The following is a 20,251-nucleotide window of genomic DNA, read 5'->3' on the forward strand; positions in this document are numbered from 1 at the left end:
GTGTTGGCCAAATGTGTACCGTATTCAATGCAACATGCAAGAATAAATATAATAAATCTATGCGAAAAGCCTGAATTAGACAAATGTCATCGTGTCAGATGATATTGATTTGACGCTTTCTTATGTTTATTGAACTTCGTTTCATCGCTCGTGTTGTGTGTAAGAGGTAAGGCCAGTAGTACACAGGGTCAAATATTTGACAAGGAAAGAACTCAAGAAACAACATCAGTTTGACACTAATCAAAATTCGATCGAGTCAAACACGATGTTTGAGCATTGGTTTCTTTTTGGACAAATATTTGACCCTGTGTACTAGCAGCTTAACGGTAGCGCATGAATGTAACAAAGCAAGTCGGGTGTCAGCGACTGCGGCAACGAAATGAAGGTAGTGAAAAGTGTCGAATGTTTACAAGACTGCAGAAGGCCGGCTCAAGAGGCACGTTATCCTCAATTTGGGACATTTGTGCCATCGCCAAAATAATAGCTTATTTCATCATCTACCTTAGGGAAAAGGAAGGAAATAAGGATAAGGATGGGGATAAGGATAGGTAGGGAAATAGGAAAAGGAAGAGGGTACTAACGCATAAGCGTACCACAATGGGTTCAAACAGCGCCCTGAAAAGAGCATTGTAATAACGCATAAAGCGAAAGAGAGCCTATAGCTCTTTACCACAGCGGGTTAAGAACAACAGAATATCCTCAATATTCAGGTATCTGAAGTCAGTTTCACTTAATAAGTGTTTACCGAATACTCGGAAACTCAGTTTAGTCTAGTCTACACATACACAGCCATTCATTGAAAGAATCCTGGAAAATGATAGAATCGACTACTTCTATAATTTTTCTTGTCATTATTAATGTTTGCAGCACATCATAGATGTATTACAAACATTAAAGCGGCCAGGCCTACTGTGCAGCGTTATTTGGTATTGATTCCACAAAGATACAAAGGAACGGGGACATCTCGTACCAACCGCTCTGTATATTTGTAGTATTTGTAGGATGTGGTGTTCGTTGGGAGTGACTAAGCTAAGAAGGTTATTGTACACTCCATGCGTTCCTGATCTCCTGGGATGGGACACAGATATTTCCCTCATGTGCCCTGGCTTATAAAGCCTAGGTTCAAGCGCCATTACTCGCCCCCGAATACTCGGAAACTCAGTTGCGCAAAAACTGGATAGTTACATATCAAATGATACGAAGTTCCATAATCGGATTCACAGCTATCACATGCAAATGAATCAGCTTGCTGAATATTCGCCATGTGATAGCTGAGTCAGCAGTGGCCAGTCAATGCTTTGACCAGAATGCTGCAATTCTGCTTTGACAGATTTGTAAGATACTTCGCCACCCTTGGAGATGGCTCAGTACAATACAATTTGGTTTGACGACATGACTATTCCTATTCCAGTATTGTCTGTGTCTGTGAAGCTTTACCCAACACTTCGATATCGGAATAGCTGGCTCAGGGCCAATGAAGTCATGTGATGCTTCAGTGCGAGCTAACTCATCAGCCAATTCATTTCCAGCGATGAAAGAATGGCCAGGTACCCATACTAGGTGAACAGCGTTTGCTGAATTCAGCTCCTCGATTTGAGTTCGACAAGCGATAACTATCTTCGACCTGGAGTTGGCCGAAGCAAGTGCTTTAATAGCAGCCTGGCTATCTGAACATAAGTATATTTCTTTGCCCATTACGTGCTGCTGAAGTGCTGATTGCACTCCGCACATAAGAGCAAATATTTTGGCCTGAAAAACGGTGCAGTGTCTACCAAGTGAGTAAGACTGATACAGCCTTAGCTCACGAGAATAAACACCAGCACCTGCTCGACCGTCGAGAAGGGAGCTATCGGTGTAACATACGATGCCATCTGAAATACTTCTTTCTAGATATCCAGTGCCGGATTTAGGCCTCGGGGGGCCCGGGGCAAACCCTAAAAAGTGGGCCCCCAGAATCAAAATTTCGAAAAAAAAATGAAACATACAATTACTTTTTTTTTCTTAATCTTATGTATTATTTTAGGCCTAATATTGAAACCTTCTGATTTCTGAACTTCTCCAATATTCCGACTAATAGAAAATTTTTCGAACATTTAATTTGATATTTGACTCAAATGTCAAAATGCTAGCGTAAATGACATCTCGTTCAGATAGTACATACAGGGGATGGCCAAAATGTTTGGGATAGGCAACTTTTTTTCTCCCACAAAAAATTTCAACATGCTGTAGCTTTTCATAGAGTGCATCAAAAAATCTCAAATTTTGACTGTTTGTCAATCTATTATATGTGCATCATTGGTACAAATTTGGGCTCGATTGATTAACTTTTCGCGAAGTAAGAACCGTTCGGGTAAAACATTATTATTTAGACCAGGGGTTTTCAGATCGTGCACCGCGGTGCACTTGGTGCACCGTGAAGCCTTGCCATATGCACCGCAACAACATGACATGAGCATGAATATTGTATCCGAAATATCAAATTTAGGAAACGTTGAAGAAAATGAGAGCAAAGTGTTTCTGTGGCAAGCCGATAAATGTACAATGACAACTATAATGAATTTCCATTTGTCCGTACAGCAATTTTTTGGTCAAAATAATTTTTCATTCAAATGATCATAACTTTTTATACGACAATCAGATACGCTGAAATTTTTAACAATCATAAACCATATATTAAAGCTCCATTGGTAAAATTTTGAGCGATATCGAATGAGTTTTCTGTAAGTAACAGAACTTTTAGTAAAACTTATAAGATTTTTGATCACATTTTTAAAACACTACTCGATGCTTGACTCGATGAAACTTTTTCAATTTTTTTTGTGATACAGCTTATACCTTTTCATATGCAGCTTCGTTCGAGGTTTTATATTCACTACAAAAAATTTAAAAAATCTGTATATGTTCAGAGTGTCATTTGGAAACTTATCATATTCTGATCAATAAAAGTGCCAAGTGTTTTCAACGTTTTTAAACTCTCTTAATGTAGTATTTTTATACAGGACCTACTAAACTACATATGAAGAGTAGGTCCTATGTATTTTTCGTTCAGTTAATGTATTTTTATTGATGGAAAACGTTTGGTAGATTATATGTGCAAAATAAGGTACATTTTTGAACATCGTCAACTACATAAGCACATTTTTCATATTTTTTGTAGTAAATAAAAAACCTCAAAAGTAGCTGCATATGAAAACCTTAGGTATCAGCTAAAATACACAAAAAATTGAAAAAGTTTCATCGAGTCCATACTGAGATATAATGTTTTAAAAATGTATTCAAAAATCTTATAAGTTTTACTAAAAGTTCTATAACTTCCAGAAAACTTATTCGATCTCGATCAAAATTTTACCAATGGAGCTTATATATATGATTCATGATTGGTCTAGTATTTCCGAGAATCTTAAAAGAAAGCTTTAAATTTTCTTTGAAGTAATATACCATAGATCTTGAAGGAAATCGTCCTTTATCCTGATTTTTTTATTAGATATTTGAAGAGTAAACAAATTCTATAAACAACCCACAATATTAAATATTTTTTTCTTCAAACCTCTGCAGACATCTTGGAAGAATATTCTCCAAAAACAATACCAGTTATCTGCCAGGGTTCGACACAGGGTTCCTTCGAGAGTCTCGCCAGAAATCCATTAAAACTTCACTAATAGACCAGAATTTCACTAGAAAATTCTATAAAAATTTAGTCCTATTTTATATAAATTCTAGTCAATGTCAAAATTATTTGGACATACGAATAACATCAAAACGCATGTCAGAAAACACTTTAACATGTTGAACAAACTTTGGTTTGATCAAGTGCACCGCGTGGCAGTTTGTTTCCAAAAAGTGCACCGCGAGACAAAAGGTCGGAAAACCCCTGAATTTAGACAACTAATTTTTGAACTGTCATATCTCGCAAACCAGTGAACCGAATTGAATGAATTTTTTAACGTTTATCAACAATATATTGATGCTCAAAACGGCGTTATAAAATGTAATATTATCTCACGGCGAATTAAGTAATACCGAGTTGAAATTTTTACCCATATAGAGGAAAATAAGTCAAATTTACAATACAGGTATGTTCCGTTTTTGTCACTATCCGTTTTTATCACTATCCGTTTTTGTCACTATCCGATTTCGTCAACATTTCATTCCGTTTTTGTCAACACTAAATTTTTTTTCAAATTTGTTCCCTCGAACACGAGTTTTTTAAAGCTTAACATTAATCTTGACGCAATGCATGAATGCAATGAATGAATTTGAAACTACTACCAATGATGACATAGAAGATGTTTACGCCACAGTAGCTTTCAACACATTTCAAAATCAGCTATAAATAATGTTAATTCTTGCTTTCTCTCAAGCATGTAAATTATTCTCATTTGAAAATGAGAAAATTATTATTTATTTATTTATCTTTATTAAAGAGATTTGAAAATGAGAAAAATTAAACCAATAGTCCAATACAAAAATAAAACCAAACCAATTTCATTAATGAAAATCTGACAGGAGGTGGCAGGAGGTAACACGTGAATATCAATATCATTATCAACAATTTTGTCGCTTTGTAAAATCGTTCAATCATTTTACAAGAGTAACAAAAGTTGCTAATTATGATAGATCAATAATAGATGGAATGTGCATATAAAACCATCAAAAGACGGATTTGATTATCCGGCAAAAGGAAAAAAATCACCATAGATAATCGAATTTTTTTTTCCATTAGCCTATTGTGTTAGGGCACAATTGATGGCCCTTCCAGGGATTGCTCCAGGATGTCCATCTGAGTATTCCTCCAAGAACTTCCTTCTGAAGATCCTTCTTCTCCTTTCTTCTTCTTCTTATTATTATTATTCTCCTTTACAGCTCTTCGTACCAACTGGAACTTGGCCTGCCACTTCAAGTGTTCTTCGAGAAATAAACAGTTTAGGGCTTTCTTTGCCTGTTCTTGCCTGAATTTCTACACTACAATTTTTTTTAAAGTGATTTCAAAGTATAATGTATGGTTTTCTAAGTGATTCATACTCTACTGAAACCATTTCCAAGGTACATCGTACCAAACGGGATACAGAAAATTTCAGAAATCGCATCTACTACAATGATTTTTATGCCGGAGGTATAGAATACACATGATTTTGTACACATTTTCTTGAAATTATGCGATGTGCTGAATTCTTCTCTCCTGGTCGCTATTTCTTTCCGACGGGGCTCAAACTTCTACCAGAGATCTCTCTTGTCATCCTTGACATCCTGTCCCAATTTTCAAGATCGAAACAGCAATATTTGCTAACCTAACAGGAGATTACTATAGAATTTTATCTATCCTTTGCTCCAAAAATGCAATTTTGATTTTCTTCAGTAATTTCTAGTAGCGATTCTTGTATTCCTCCAGATTCCTTAATAGATTTCTTCTTTAAAATCGTCAGGAAATAATTCAGAAGCTCCTTTAGGTGAATTAAAAGTTCAATCTTTCAAAAATAAGCTTATCAATGAAGAAGGGGTCTAGGATCTTGGAAAACGATCTGGGGATTTCTCCAGCAACTCCTGAAGGATTCCAAGAAGAAACAAAAGATTCCCAAAAATCCTACAGAAATCCCATGAATACTGAAAGTATCCCTCGAGGAACAATTGGATGATTTCTTGAAAAAAATTATACGGGATTCCTAGAAGGAATTTCTCAAGGATTCCCACAAGGAACTTCTGGAGGATCCTCAGGAATAACTCCCCGGAGATTTCTATACAGAACATCAACTTTGAAGAAAATTCTGGGAGATTTTAGGTAAGAATTCCTGGAAGATTACTAGACTAAGCTTCTAGGAGATTCCCAGGAAACGCAATAAGAAATCGGGGATAATTATTATTGCAATATTATCTTTATTAACGAGATTTTCAGCTCAAGGCTGGCTCATCTAGTAATCATGAGGAAATAACAAAGATGAAAGATAGAATCGTATTGGAAAATCTGTGAAAGTTCCAGTAGGTGTAGATGTTTCTACTGCGCATAAATACCAAAACAAAGTCAAAAAAATATCATAAGAAAATCTTAAAAGAATCCCAGATAGAACTTCTGATAAAATTCCAGAAAAAAAACTGTTGAAGGAATCCCAGAAAGAATCTTTGGAGAAATATCAGAAAAATCCTGGAGGGACTTCAGAAAGCAGTCTTGGAAGAATTCCCGTAGGATATTTTGAAGAAACGAAGAAACTCCTATCTTTCAAAAGTGAAATCTTGGTGAATCTCCAAAGCAACTCTTGGATGAATTGAGGTCCTAGGTTAAATCCCAGAATGATTTTCTTAGCCCACCTTGTGCATTAGGGCCATTCAACGTACACAACGTCAGCGAGCTGTTCCTAACATAATGCATAAGTATGGTTAATAAATTCCAATTCCTGGTGGAATATTTGAAGGGATCCCCAAAGAAACTCCAGGAGAAATTTAAAGAGAGACATCTAGGTAGATCCGAGAAGAAATTTCTGAAGAAATCATAACCTCTTTTATCCACAAATTCTTAGGGGCCGTCCATAAATGACGTAGCATTTTAGGAGAGAGGGGGGAGCCGCTGATTATGCTACGAGTTATGTTATAGGTATGGGAAAATAGGCTACGGGGGGGGGGGGGGAGGCGGTGTCAAAAATCGTCTAAAAAATGCTACGTCATTTATGGAGGACCCCCTATCGAATTCCAAAAGATAAACAAGCTGCATGGTACAAGGTAACCTACAAGAAATGTGGAAGAACTTCTTGGAGAATCCAATATTCTGGAGAAAATACAAGTGATTGCTTAGAAATTTTCCTGAAGATTTTCTAAAAATATCCTAGTGAAGCGAATAAAACACGGCAGGCTGCGGTGGGCTAGGCACGTAGCTCGTATGCCGAAGGAACGACAAGCTTAAACCATATTCAACAGAGAACCAGATAGGAGCCGTCAGCTTCGTGGTAGGTCGCGCACACGGTGGCTTTTTGCAGTTGAGGAGGACCTAAGGGCTCTAAACGTTGAGGGTGACTGGAAGCGATTGGCCCAGGACCGAGACTAGTGGAGGCGAATGCTTCATTCGGCGTAGACTCACCGCTACGAGTTGTAGCCCATGAATTATCAAGTAGTATCCCAGTTGAAACTTTCATAGGAATCTGTTAAGATGGTGGTGAAAACCTCTTGTCGACGTCACATTCAGAAAACTGTAATTTGAACTGTCCAACCAAGATGTGCTGAAAGACAACAAATACGATTAAATTTCATTATAAACTGCATATTTTAACTTTTGGAATGTGTTCTACAGGAAATCGTCCAATTTTGTATAAAAATGTTACAAAATATTTTGTCAAAGAAAATTATTCCGTTTTTATCACTACATATTCCGTTTTTGTCAACTGAAAATCGCGGACCGTGTTGATAAAAACGGAACATACCTGTACCACATAAAAATTACTAAATGTGTTTTTTTTCTTCAATCTAAATAGGCTCTAATATATCTGATTAGAAGTAACTTGAGCACAGAAGTGGAATATCTTTGGATATCAACACTAAAATTTATTGACATTGATGTAAAAAAATCACATTTTTTCGAGAAAAATCCAAAAAGTGTAAATCCATGATAACTTTTTTCAACGTTTTAAAAGTTCCTATGTTTTAATAGTATATGATGCATTTAAATATTGTTAGTGTACGTTCAAAATTTCATTCAATTCGGTTCACTGGTTTCCGTGATATGACAGATCAAAAATGAGTTGTTTGAAAAATAGTGTTTTACCCGAACGGTTCTAACTTTGCGAAAAGTAAATCAATCGAGCCCAAATTTGTACCAATGATGCACATATAGTAGGTTGACAAACAGTCAAAATTTGAGATTTTTTGATGCACTCTATGAAAAGTTATAGCATGTTGAACTTTTTTGTGGGAGAAAAAAAAGTTGCCTATCCCAAACATTTTGGCCACCCCCTGTATATTTTAAACTTTCATCCGAATTGAAAACATTTATGCAAGTTTAAGAACTTAGCGTTCAGTTAAAAATCTACTAAAACATGCAGCAACTTTATTTGAGATTGCACGAGATGATCGAGTATTTCAAAATTCAGATTATACAAAGATTAGTCTCTTGGGAGCAACTGTAGCAATAAAAAGACACGGACACGTTTAATGCTTCCAGTGAGCTATTTGCTCTTTGAAGGAAGCACGACACTAGACAACGGACTAGCATACAACGCCCAGTGGCACAGCCGAAAACTTTTCCTGACAGCTGCGGCGGGAATCGAACCCGCGCTCCTTAGCACGATGCGATAAAGGCTTGGTGACCTTAGCCGCACGACCACGAAGCCACACATGGAAGATGAACCTGAAAAGGCCGGCCTGTCCTGGATTGAATAGAATAAGAGGTTGCGACCATTGACTCATGAAGTAAGTACTCGGACGTCTTGAATACGATGCGGAGCGACGCCATGCTTGTGGATCTGGGAACTGACGTGCGCAGTACTAGAAGACGTACTGCGTACTCGTACGGGTGAAATGATCATCGAGCTCAACCGCGACAAGGAGCGCAAGTGCATCGCCTACAAAAGTCTGGTGGAAGAGATCCTTGGCGAGGGTGTCAAGATGAAGGGCTCTTACAGCGGAGGGGTCTCTGAAAGTGAGGAACCTAGATGAGATCACTGAACACAGTACGAGGTGCAGCCGTTCGGCTACGGAAGGGCCCGGCAGTGACATAGGTGGCCTTGGTACAGCTATCTGTGGCGGACGAAAATAAGTCAGTCAAAGTATGAAAGCAAAGGTGGGTGGTCAGCATGCCAGCTGACCTTGTTCGAGCCACCGGAGGCTCAGTGTTTGGAACCAGGACACAAGTCAGTCATGGGACTGTAAATGCCCTGACAGGAGCAAGCTGTGCATGCGATTCGGCTGCGAAGGCCGTAAGCATAAGGCTGCACGAGTGTACCCACGTGTTGGATTTGCTCCGAGAAGTCCGTAATAACAAGCACTCGACGGGAGGTCCGAGGTGCCCAGCCATCGGAAGAGCCGTAGCTGACAAACCACAGTTCAGAAGAGCCGTACTTGACAACAGTGACGATAACGCAGCCGAATCTGAACCACTGTGACGCAGCTCGGCAACAGGCAGTTTTGATAGAATATGAAAAGCGTCTGACCAGGTGTAGCAAGAGGTGTAGTGACTAAAGCCTAGTTTGGTGTTTGAAAGGAATCGCTCAAGAAACTTCTTGATCGATTCCTGGCAGAAACTTTCCACGGTGACTGCCATTTGAACTGTCATTTCTTCGCAACTGCGTACTGTGATCGAAGAAAAACGGTTTCTTGGGCGATTCAGGCAAGAAATTTCTCATGCATCAAGATAGGCCGAAAAATTCCTTCTGAACTGCAAACAGCGCTTAACAACGAATGATTTATTGAGGGGATTCAAATCCAATGCTTACTGTGTTAACATCCCCCTTTAAGTGTGTATTTGTATTAAACCTAATAACTTCCTGTCTTCTTGCAGCTTGGGTCCGGGTAACGCCTTGCTCTCGAACGAAGTGGTGTCGCACGTCGACATGCTTAGTCTTTGCCGAGTAGCCCATCTCCTTCTCAGCCAGGCATATTGAGCTCTTGTTGTCGCACTTGATGATCAGAGACTCGTTGATGCTGTACAGCTCACGGATGAACCCTCGCCACCAGACGGCCTCTTGAGTGACCGTAAAAAGTGCCATGTATTCCACTTCCGTGGTCAATAAAGCAACAGTTGCTTGTCTTCTGGAACTCCAGGAAACCGCTCCGCCACACTGCAGAAATACATAACCACTGACTGACCGCCTCGACTCCGGATCGTTCGCCCAGTCGGCATCGCTGTATCCAGAAAACGTTGGATCCACATCTCTCCTTTATGTCAGCTTGCACTGCTTGGTCCCCTTGAGGTGTCGCAAAATCCTTTTGGCCGCTGCCCAGTGTGGAAGGCCCGGATCGCTGCAGAAGGAACTTACCACGCTAACCGCGTGCCTGATGTCTGGCCTCGTGCACTGTGCAATGAACTGAAGACCTCCAATCAGCTCGCGAAATGAAACTTCCTTCATCCTTTCACGTTCCCCATCATTTCGTAGGCTCATCGTCTTTAGCAGTCGCTGATTCGCGTCCAGCATGGTCGACACTGGATTGCAATTCACCATATTGACTTTCTCGAGCAATTAATTCGTCGATGTACCGCTCCTGGTCGACGGAAACGGCGTCGTCGGTTCTGGTGACACGCAGACCCAGAATCTGCTTGGCTTGACCTAGGTCTTTCATCCGGAATTCGTCACTCAACTACTGCTTCACCTCGTCGAGTATACCTTGATCGTTGGAGAACAAAAAAAATCGTCGACGTAGACCGCCACGATGATGATCTTGCCACTTTCCATCTTGTAATACACGCACGTGTCGTACTTCGAGCGCTTCAGCCCCATCCGCTTTAGCTTCTGGTCCAGCTTAAGACTCTGCAGCAGTGTCTTAATTTGTCAAATTACAGTCATCCTTGCCGACGCCCAGTGGCTCCTGCGTCGTAGATTTGTTTTTGTTTTGATTATCGTATCGACAGCCCTTGTGCCACTCTCTGAAGTTCAAGCGATGAAAAATTCATTACCTCGCTGTCTGCTGAATTTCAACCACCCACTGATATTCAAGGTCAGCATATTCATCTTCAATTGATATTTTTTGGTTTAAGCACGATTTAAAAGCAAAAAGTGCTGCTGGTAGATACCATTTACCTAAAGCAAGCATAATAAATATAATTAGGGCAACATATCGACATTTACGTGCCTTAAATAGCCTAAAATCATAAAAAGTTATTTCCAAATTAAAAAAATCATATTCACATTCACCGAGCTCGGGCTGAATATCAAAACAGAACTTCAGCAACAGTTGATTACACTACGAGGCGTCGCTCTCATTGTATTGCTTTCTCTTTGTCATGTTCATTCTCGGCGTCATGTTGGTGGGAGACCGCATTCGTTTATTTGTGTTCGTTTTCGCACTGATTGAACTTCATTTTGCTGATTTTTTTAGGCACTGCTCTGCAGGCCTGCTAAAGGCCGTAAAGAGCCTTCTTCAGTCGGCAGACCTTCCTGGGTACGGCTTTGTTCCAGAATCCTCCCGGCTGCTCCATGTATATCTCCTCACCGTCCAGATCGCCTTAGAGGAACGCCGTCACAGCGTCCATCTGGTACACGATGAGATTCAGCTGCGCGGCCAGCGCAAGGAGGTGTCGAATGATGGCGTAGCGGACAACGGAAGAATTCGTCTCGCTGTAGTCCACTCCTTTCACTTGCGAGAATCCTTTTATAACAAGTCTTGCCTTGTAACGCTCTATGGTGCCGTCCGGATTGATTTTGACCTTGAAGATCCACTTGTTCTTCAGAGCTCTCCGTCCCTTCGGAAGATCCACCAGACACCACGTCTCGTTCGCGCTCAAAGCATCGAATTCTGCCTCCATTGCTTCAATCCATCGGTCCCGGTCATCCCGGCTTAGCGCTTCCTGGAGCGTATCAGGGTCCTTGGATACATGTGGAATGTATTCCGGTGAGAGATGGTGGCCTTTATCAGAAGAAACATCCAACTTGCCATGGACTGCGCGCCCCCAGTCATTGTACCCAGTTGCGTGTTGCATTCCAACAACTACTTCCTTCGAGTGTGACGGGAGCGCAGTGCTCTCCAAGTTCCCGTGCTGTGAAACACGTCCTCGTCCTGGTTCTCGTTCATCTCGTCGTCGATTCTGGGGAGTTTCAAACTTTCGAGGCAAGACACTGTAAGTCACCTTAAAATCTGCATACTTGCCTGGGAATCGGTGCTCCCTCACGCTGTGCCTCATCGTAGAACGCTGAGAAAAATGCGAGGGGAGCGCAAGCGGTTGCTGCGGACCCTGTGGCTCTTCTCGAAAACTTGATTGTTCTTCGGGTTGAACATTCGATAGGCCTTGAAACACTCTGAATTGCCGATCAGGATACACGGCTCTGACTTGGGGTCCCACTTCGCACGCTTCACCTTCGGCACGTAAGCCATCGTTCTTGACCCGAAGACTCGTAGATTGGACAGATCCGGTTTCCGTCCCGTAAACTTCTCGAAAGGGGCGGTGATCTGTTGATCAAATGAACGGCTGTCGACGTCGCTTCCGCCCAAAATCGTTTGTCCAACTTGCCGTCAAATATCAGACTTCTCGTTCGCTCCTAAATCGTCCGGTTTATGCGCTCAGCCAACCCATTTTGCTCCGGATTGTGAGGCACGGTCGTCTCGTGGCGAATGCCATTCGCCTTGAGAAAATCCTCGAATTGCTTACCGGTATGTTCGCCGCCGTTGTCGGTTCGCAGACACTTCAACTTCTTCCCAGTCTGGGTTTCGGAGTAGGCCTTGAACTCCTTAAACGCCTTCTTGGCCTTCAGAAAATAGACAAAGGTCATCCTGCTCGCATCATCGATAAAGGTGACGTAATACTTGTTCCCGCCAAGAGAAGGCTTCTCCATTGCTCCGCACACGTCCGAATGCACGACCTCGAAAAGATCGCTTGCCCTCCTGCCACCGGATTTGAACGGTAACCTCTGATGGTTGGCCACGATACAAGGGGCACAAGGTGACATCGTGAGATGTCCATGCCAGGTAATCGCTTCACGCTGTCCACGTCAAGGTGCCCCAGTCGCCGATACCAAATCTCCAGACTGGTGGCTGGTCGTGCCACACACGTACTCGTTTGACCAACCTGGTTCAGTTGATAGAGGCCGTCCTTCTCGCGGCCCGTGGCGATAAATTCTCCCGTTGTTTCGTCCTTGACCACACACGATTCCTTCGAGAATGTTATGCAGATGCAACTCACAGAAAGGAGATTTACTGCGAGGTCTGGAACACAGAGCACGTTAGAAATATCTAATCTACAACACTTACCTTCCACATCAGCATCCAGTTCGACGGTCCCCGTGGCCACAACCGGTATTTCGGAAGCGTCTGCCACAAAAATGGTCTGTGACACCTGCATGGTGCCAACTAGAACACTCTCGTCTTTGCACATGTGGTCTCCGGCTCCAGAGTCCAATATCCACTCGTCCAGGGAGTTCCGCTTTTTGCACGCCAAGAGTGCCTTCTTTTTCATGCACCGGCAATTCTTCTCGCTCTACGTCGTCGACTTCTGTGGACACTCCGACGCGTAGTGCCCAAGCTTTTCGCACTTGAAGCACCGCATGATCGACTTGTCCTTCTTCTTGCTACCTTGCTTTGGACCAGTCGCTAATGCCCCACTTGAACCGCCAGCCCTGGAGCCGGGCTCGATCGTCATGTCCTGGAGAATCTTCGACTTCACCCAGTCTGCCGTTCACTTGATACCTGATGCGTCCATACCCTTGATCATCGCTTCGTATCGTTTCGGCAGCCCCATCATGAGGATCAGCGACATCCATTCGTCATTGAGGGGTAAACCGATCTCCTGCAGCTTCTAGCTTGTGGTCAAAATTTCATCCACGTACTTCTCTACGGAAGAACAGTCCTCGAGTTCCAATCGCATCAACTTCCGCAGCAGGCTAATCTTCCGATATTTCTCGCTGTCCTGGAAGACGGTCCGAAGGCTGTGCCAAGCTTCTTTGGCTGTCCGGGCATTTTGAACGAGGCTATAATTATACCTCTCGATACTGAGGCAAATTGCCGCTAAGGCACGGTTCCTCGCTGATCTTCACGTTGTCCGGGGAATTCACAGCTCGCCAGGTTCCCTCCTTAATCATCACCATCCGCATTCCGACCGCCCACGCCGCGTAATCGTCACGACTCTTCAGTTTCTCTAGGGATTGATGAGACGCACTGCTGAACGGAACTCGCTGGTCGTACACTCTTGCTTCCTGGTTTCCCATTGGCTGCCGGAACCGATAGCTTGAGCAGAACCGTTTGGCGGTAGTCCGTCTTCGACTGGAAATCCATCTTGAGCTGCTGGTGGTGACAGGAACTCTTCTCCAGATCTTCTCACGGATATGCTTCAGATGAAAAAAAATTAGCAGACTTCTTGAGGAAAAAAAAATCAATTTTCGGCATGTTGTTTGGCCGGTTGCTAAGCTACACCAGTCGGTAAGAGCTATCCTGGACTCATAATCTGATAGAATGAAAAGCGTCTGACCAGGTGTAGTGACTAACAACGAATGATTTATTGAGGGGATATAAATCCAATGCTTACTATGTTAACAGTTTTTGAGTGGGGGACGGATATCGCCATCATAGCGGGCCCATACCGTGTACCCTCCGGCAACGGCAACTGGGTCCGGAAAAATGGCTGCGATATGGACACCGGGTAAATACCCCTTCCAGGAGTTGGCGTCTACTGCCAATGAGGGCTTCTTATTGCCAAAGTAAACGAAGTCTTCTTCTGTAGCTGTTATGCGCTTCCGCGTTGGTCGTCGAGCAGTTTACGCAGATGCTGTATGACGACCGTGCTAACAGGGTGAAAGCCAGTGGTAATTGTAAGGAGACGCTTTCAGCCCTTACCTGCTGTTACCCGGCAGGGCGGCCTAAAGCAGGGTACCTCCACTAATATTTGAATTTCGGATGAAATTAAATAATAAAATATAAATAAATAAATTTTGCAATAAACTTTTATATTAATCTATCTGTAGCACTCACTAGTTCCCGAACCGCGGGCCGGCACTTTCCTTTTTAGGAACTACTTATGCGCACTCCCGACGTGGCTGGGAACAACCATCCAGCAGAAAATAAACGACACGGGGATTTGATTACACTTTTCCCGGACCAATTGATACGGGAATCAAAATTGTGTCCGTTGCGCTTCGCGGTCCGTAACTTTCTTTTCTGTCTAAACAAAACACCACACACCACATATCCACCGTATGCAATTGTTTTCTGCTGCTGTTTCGATCGATGTGTGCCATGTGATGGGGGAGCTTGGGGGTCAAATGCCTCACCGGTACAATATGTGCGATTTTATTTCCCTACACTAATTTCACAAATCAAATAAAAATAACAAAATAACAATTTAAAATGATTCAAAACACAGTGATGTACATAAATTTAGAACGAAATTGTAACCGCGGGTTACATAATAACGGTTTACTTCAATTCCTGAGCCGTAGCATGGGGAAGCCGTTTTACGAACAAGCGGAGTCACATCCTGCTAGAGACACTAGCCATGCTATATGTCGACCTGAAGTAAGAGTAATGAAAATGAATGAGCTTTGGCAGATAACTCCAGAACATGGTTTTCCGACGAAACTACAGTAGACGTTCGATAAGTGCAACATGTTTACGTTTCACTTACCGAATGAAATCTAATGTACGAATTGCAGGCAATGAGGTGGGATAAAGCAAATTGATGCACTTTCAAATTTATTTTCCTGCACTCGAAAAAGAGATTAGAATTAGAAGACGACTGCAGTGGGAAACAATAAATACTTTAGGAAACATTCGAAGAATTCTAAGCAGAGATAGTTACTACGATGTTGTCGACGACGATAGGAAATCTATTTACGAGAGCAATAAGTTCTGTTTCACATATTTCGCCTTAGGTATCATAATTCAGCAACTGGCTGTTCCGTTATTTTAATGCTGTTTCACTATACTTTGACGGGATCTTGGCACATCCATTTGAACAAGCCCATCATTTCTTTTTATACCGTGCAAGCATTTTGTAAGTCAGTAAGTACAAAAACTTTGTTTCGAATATTGTGTATAATTTCACAATCCATCCGGGTTATTGAGGCTTGGATTAGCTCAGATGGACTGCTGCAAAATAAGATATTGAAGCTGCTTGGGTTCAAAGACTTGGTAGTGCCCATAGAACAAGAACACTAAGCTGCAAAAAAGGCTCTATCCTAGTTGAGACGTCATATAATCGCATGAAGTGATATTCTACCTATTCCTTTTTGAATATACTAGGTATCAGTAGTTGTAAACGTAAAACTGAGTATTCACACTATAAAACGCCTTAATGCTACTTAAAATATAAACATCGATCTACATACCTTACGCATATTTTTTGCCCAGTTCCAATAACTTACGTATGATAGCTACTCTTCCAACCGTGCTCCTTGGTTTTGTGCTTGTGGAACGAGCTGGGATCGACGAACCGGCGGCTGCAGTACTCGCACTGGTACGGTTTCTCACCGGTGTGCAACCGAAGGTGCACCTTGAGGGTAGGCTTCCGCTTGAAGCTGGAATTGGAAATTAAAGATGATGGATATAAATAGGTAGTCTATTTGGGTTTCCATGTGTATGATAAGCCATAGGTGAGCAGTTCGTCAGTTGTGATCTCCAGCTTCTCAGAGAAGTCGTTAGATTATAGTTTCGTTTCCCTCCTTGGGTGACTTACCTTTTATGGCAGTATTCGCACGTGAACTGCTTAGTATCGGAGTGAACCACCTGCATATGGCGATCGTACGTACTTTTGTAGGTGAAGTTCTGCAAATTGTTACAGTGTTAGAAGCGCATTCTTCATCTCTCACTACCCGATCCCCCCTTACCTTATTGCACTCTTTGCAGTGATACTCCGTAATACCCCGGTGCAGATTCTCGTGATCCTTCAGTCCTAGCTTCTTGTTAAACACCCGCCCACAAAACGAGCAGAAAAACTGCGGCTGTTTGCCCTGGTGCGTGTTGTAGTCGTGCTTCTGCAGTTTCGCCTCCGACGTGAACTTCCGCTCGCACTTGCCACACTGATGGAACTCCATTCCGGACTCGGCGTGCTCGGCTTCGATGTGCGCCAGCAGTTCCTTGTTGAAGCGGAATTCACGCGTACAGATGGTGCACTCGTTCCGTTCCTGAACCACCTGCTTTCGCTGTTTGCCGATGGAGGTTTTGTGCGATATGCGGTGCAGTCTTGCGGCCAGAAGCATCGTGAACTTCTTAGGGCAGATGTCACAGCTGAAGAGCTGCAGCTGGCAGTTGTTGTGCTCCCGCTCGAAGTGATACGCCAGGCGATCGTTTTTGCCCATGTTTTCGTTGCACATGCCACAAACGTGCGGAATGTACCGATTCAGGTTACGAAGGGATCCAACCATTCCGGTCAGAACCCGGACCCTCTGATGCTTGCTGGACTTGCAATCGTGGTCTTTCAAATACTGAACCAGCTGGAAGTACCCCTGGCAATGTGAGCATTGGTACCCGACGCACGATTTGTTGTGTATATCCAGTTCCTCTTCGGTGGAGAACAGATCTTCACAGAACAGACAACCGAATGGCAGTTCGTGCGACTGATAGTGGAAGTTAACGGCCATCAAATCGTCGTCGAAGCCCACCAGGCATCGGTCGCAGTAGTACGGTAACAGCGAGCCATGGACGTTCTGAAGATGTGTTTCCAGCGCACGTTTTGTTCCACTGAATTCCTTGCAGATGTGGCACGTCAGCAGCTTCGAAGTGGACGGTTTCTCGTCTTCCTCGCTGGAATAATCCGGATCCGGAAAGGTCACATCTACGTAATCCTCATCGTCACTGTCGTCGTATTCCTGTTTGGAGATTGCTAAGGTTTTGGTTCTTTGTACGGGCTTTGATTCCTTGTCATCATCCGTAGCTTCCGTTGTGAATTCGCATTCAACCTCCAATTTGTCCTCCTCAAGGGTTTCCAGTGGCAAAACGGTTACAATGCGGATCGAAGTTTTATCCTCCTCGATCAGAGCCATTTCGGACCGCTTCGTGCTGTCCGTGAAGAAAAGTTACTTGTTTAGGACAATGATGATAAAACCGGGACATGACTGTACTTACTCCAGGAAGGAACAGAACAGCTTATCCGCCTGCCGGAACTCGTTGTAGATGGTGTACATCAGTTTGACCTTCATTTCGCACCCGTTGCAAATGTTGGCGTACTCCTCCGAGTTGGAAATCTACAGAAAGAAACCTTATCGGTAATCAAAAGGAAACCAGAATGATCACCACAATAACAAACCTGAATGCCCAAAGTTTCGTGCAGCAGCTCGGTGATCTCCGCCAGGGTGAGCCGCTCGTAGATCGGACTGGTGGGCTCGCTGGCCGACAGGCACAGCCGGCACGATTCCGGAACGATGTCCATCCGGGTGTTACGGGAAGTGTGCTCTTGCAGAAATCGAAATTTAAGAAATTCTTTACGGCACTGACCAAGAGCGTCGGTTTGTTTTCACTTTGCAGGACGAGAACACTGACAGATGGCCGTGACCCGTGAGTACTGACTGACGCGTTGCATGAGAAGCGAGAACGAATGGGCGCAAAAGCAAAAGCGACGAACATCGCACATCAGAACAAAATTTGTTCGGTGTCAGCGGCGTTTTGGCATGTTTGTTTTGCTCCGTAGATTCGTATCAAAAATTATTGCAAAGCGAATGTTTTTGTTCTTGCTGAGTGATAGTTTGTAATAATTAGTGATTGTAACAATAATTAGTGAAAGAATAGATGTTAATAAGTTGTTTTAAGTGATACAAGTGAACGGACTTTGCATAGAATATGGTGAGTCCTTACATTCTTATTTATTGTACGAGATATTCACGATAGCTTATACGGACGAATACAGAGCAATCTGAACTGGGGGAGAAGGGGGTGAAACAAACAACCCCATTGAACATTAAAAAAAAATCCCGATGAAGTCTGTTCAGGTAAAACATTTCCGTAATAATTAGCGAAAAAGCCGTAACCAACAAAATGTACACAATTTGAGTAATTGCAGGAGTGAAAAGAAGCTAGATTTGTCTTCTAAACGCTCACAAAATTTCCTTGATATCACTTTTCTAACTATTGAAAATCACTGATTGAGTGAAAGGCGTAATTCCATTCTATTCCAAACGAATAAAAACAAGAATTACGCCTTCTACTCCTTTGTTTTGTTTGGTGTTTTGTTTACGAAAGTGAAAGGCGAAACTGAAATCAACACGTAAACACGGCGATAGTAGACGGCGAAACTGAAATCCAAACGTAAACACGGCGAAAGCAAATGGCGAAATTCTGTCAAAATCATAAACAAGGCGAATAGTAAAAGGCGATTCTGAAAATGATATCGATTCGAGGCGCATAGTATTGGGCGAAATTAGCATTCTCAGGTATCAATTCAGGCGTAATTAAATAAATGCAATTTTTAGTGCAAAAAATATCAAATTCGTGCAGTGTTCTTAGAAAAACAAGAAACTATGTCAGAACTGTATCAATTAACCTTATTTAAGTTGAATTATTCTGTATTACTTCTAAATAGGAATTGAAATTTGATCAGCAAAATTCGGTTATTGTTTTCGCATTGTTATGGTTTTGTTAGTTAAGCCCTATTCGCGAATTACTCCCGATTTCTAAAGGTCCGAAGTGCAGATGAGAGGCTCTCTTTAAGTCTCCCCTCTTTCGATTATAACGTGCTTGTATTTATAAATTTTGATTAACCTCTTGCGTCAGGAGGTAGATTAAGGAATCCCTGAAAAAACGCCTGAAAGAATCCATGATAAAATTCCTTGAAGGAACTCCTCCTGGAGAAATCCTTGAATAAACTCATTGATGAATCCCTTAACGTAACGATCTGGAGAAATCCCTGAACGCATTTCTGAAGATGTCTCTGAAGAAACTGCCGGGGGAGTCCCAGAAAGAATTCCCATGGAAATTTCGGAAGGAATTCCCGGGGAATCTCGGAAGGAATTCCCGGGGAATCTCGGAAGGAATTCCCGGGGAATCTCGGAAGGAATTCCCGAGGGAATCTCGGAAGGAATTCCCCGGGAATCTCGGAAGGAATTCCCCGGGAATCTCGGAAGGAATTCCCCGGGAATCTCGGAAGGAATTCCCGGAGGAATCCCGGTAGGAATTCCTAAGGGAATCCCGGAAGAAATTCCTGGATGAATCCCCGAGGACATTCTCGGAGGAATCCCTGAGGGAATTCCAAGAGTTCTTCTAGATTCCTAGAAGAATCCCAGGCGGAATTCCTGGAGGATTCTCCCAAGGAATTCCTTGAAGATTTTCCGAAGAAAAATGAAAGAACAACAGTTTCAAAAACTATCAAAGATAATCACTTTTTTATATTTTACATGTAGAAAGCTGTCTTGTTTTGTTTGTTAAGCCCAGTTTCGGAATCAAAAGGAATCGCTAAAGAAATTTCTTGGGTGATTCCTGGCAGAAACTTTCTACGGTGACTGCCATTTGAACTCTCATTTCTTGGCAGCTGCGTACTACGATCGTAGAAAAAACGGTTTCTTGAGCGATTCAGGCAAGGAATTTCCCATGCATCAAGATAGGCTGAGAAATTCCTCCTGAACTGCAAACAGCCCTTTAGTCAGATTGAAATCATGGAGAAAGTGATATCTTGATGCATGGAAAATTCCTTGCCTGAATCGCTCAA

At 42.6% G+C, this 20,251-nt stretch overlaps 2 protein-coding genes across 2 annotated transcripts in view; one reads left to right on the plus strand and one right to left on the minus strand.

Moving 5' to 3' along the window:
* Positions 1-14,543: 14,543 nt before the first annotated feature.
* LOC109422726 (zinc finger protein 436) lies at positions 14,544-18,088 on the minus strand. The gene is made up of 5 exons (XM_019697593.3): positions 17,861-18,088; positions 17,680-17,798; positions 16,443-17,613; positions 16,292-16,380; positions 14,544-16,133 (listed from the first exon to the last, which is right to left on the minus strand). Exons 1-5 carry the CDS (start codon positions 17,981-17,983, stop codon positions 15,977-15,979), a joined length of 1,659 nt encoding a protein of 552 aa, XP_019553138.2. The 5' UTR covers positions 17,984-18,088; the 3' UTR covers positions 14,544-15,976.
* A 168-nt stretch (positions 18,089-18,256) lies between these two features.
* LOC109422720 (COMM domain-containing protein 4) overlaps positions 18,257-20,251 on the plus strand; it is a 47,576-nt gene continuing 45,581 nt past the window's right edge. The window contains exon 1 of the mRNA XM_019697588.3: positions 18,257-18,393. Coding sequence (XP_019553133.2) covers positions 18,391-18,393 — 3 coding nt within the window. The 5' untranslated portion in view covers positions 18,257-18,390. The remainder of the gene's footprint in view (positions 18,394-20,251) is intronic.

Source organism: Aedes albopictus, chromosome 3 (genome assembly GCF_035046485.1).
Source record: "Aedes albopictus strain Foshan chromosome 3, AalbF5, whole genome shotgun sequence".
Taxonomy (NCBI): domain Eukaryota; kingdom Metazoa; phylum Arthropoda; class Insecta; order Diptera; family Culicidae; genus Aedes; species Aedes albopictus.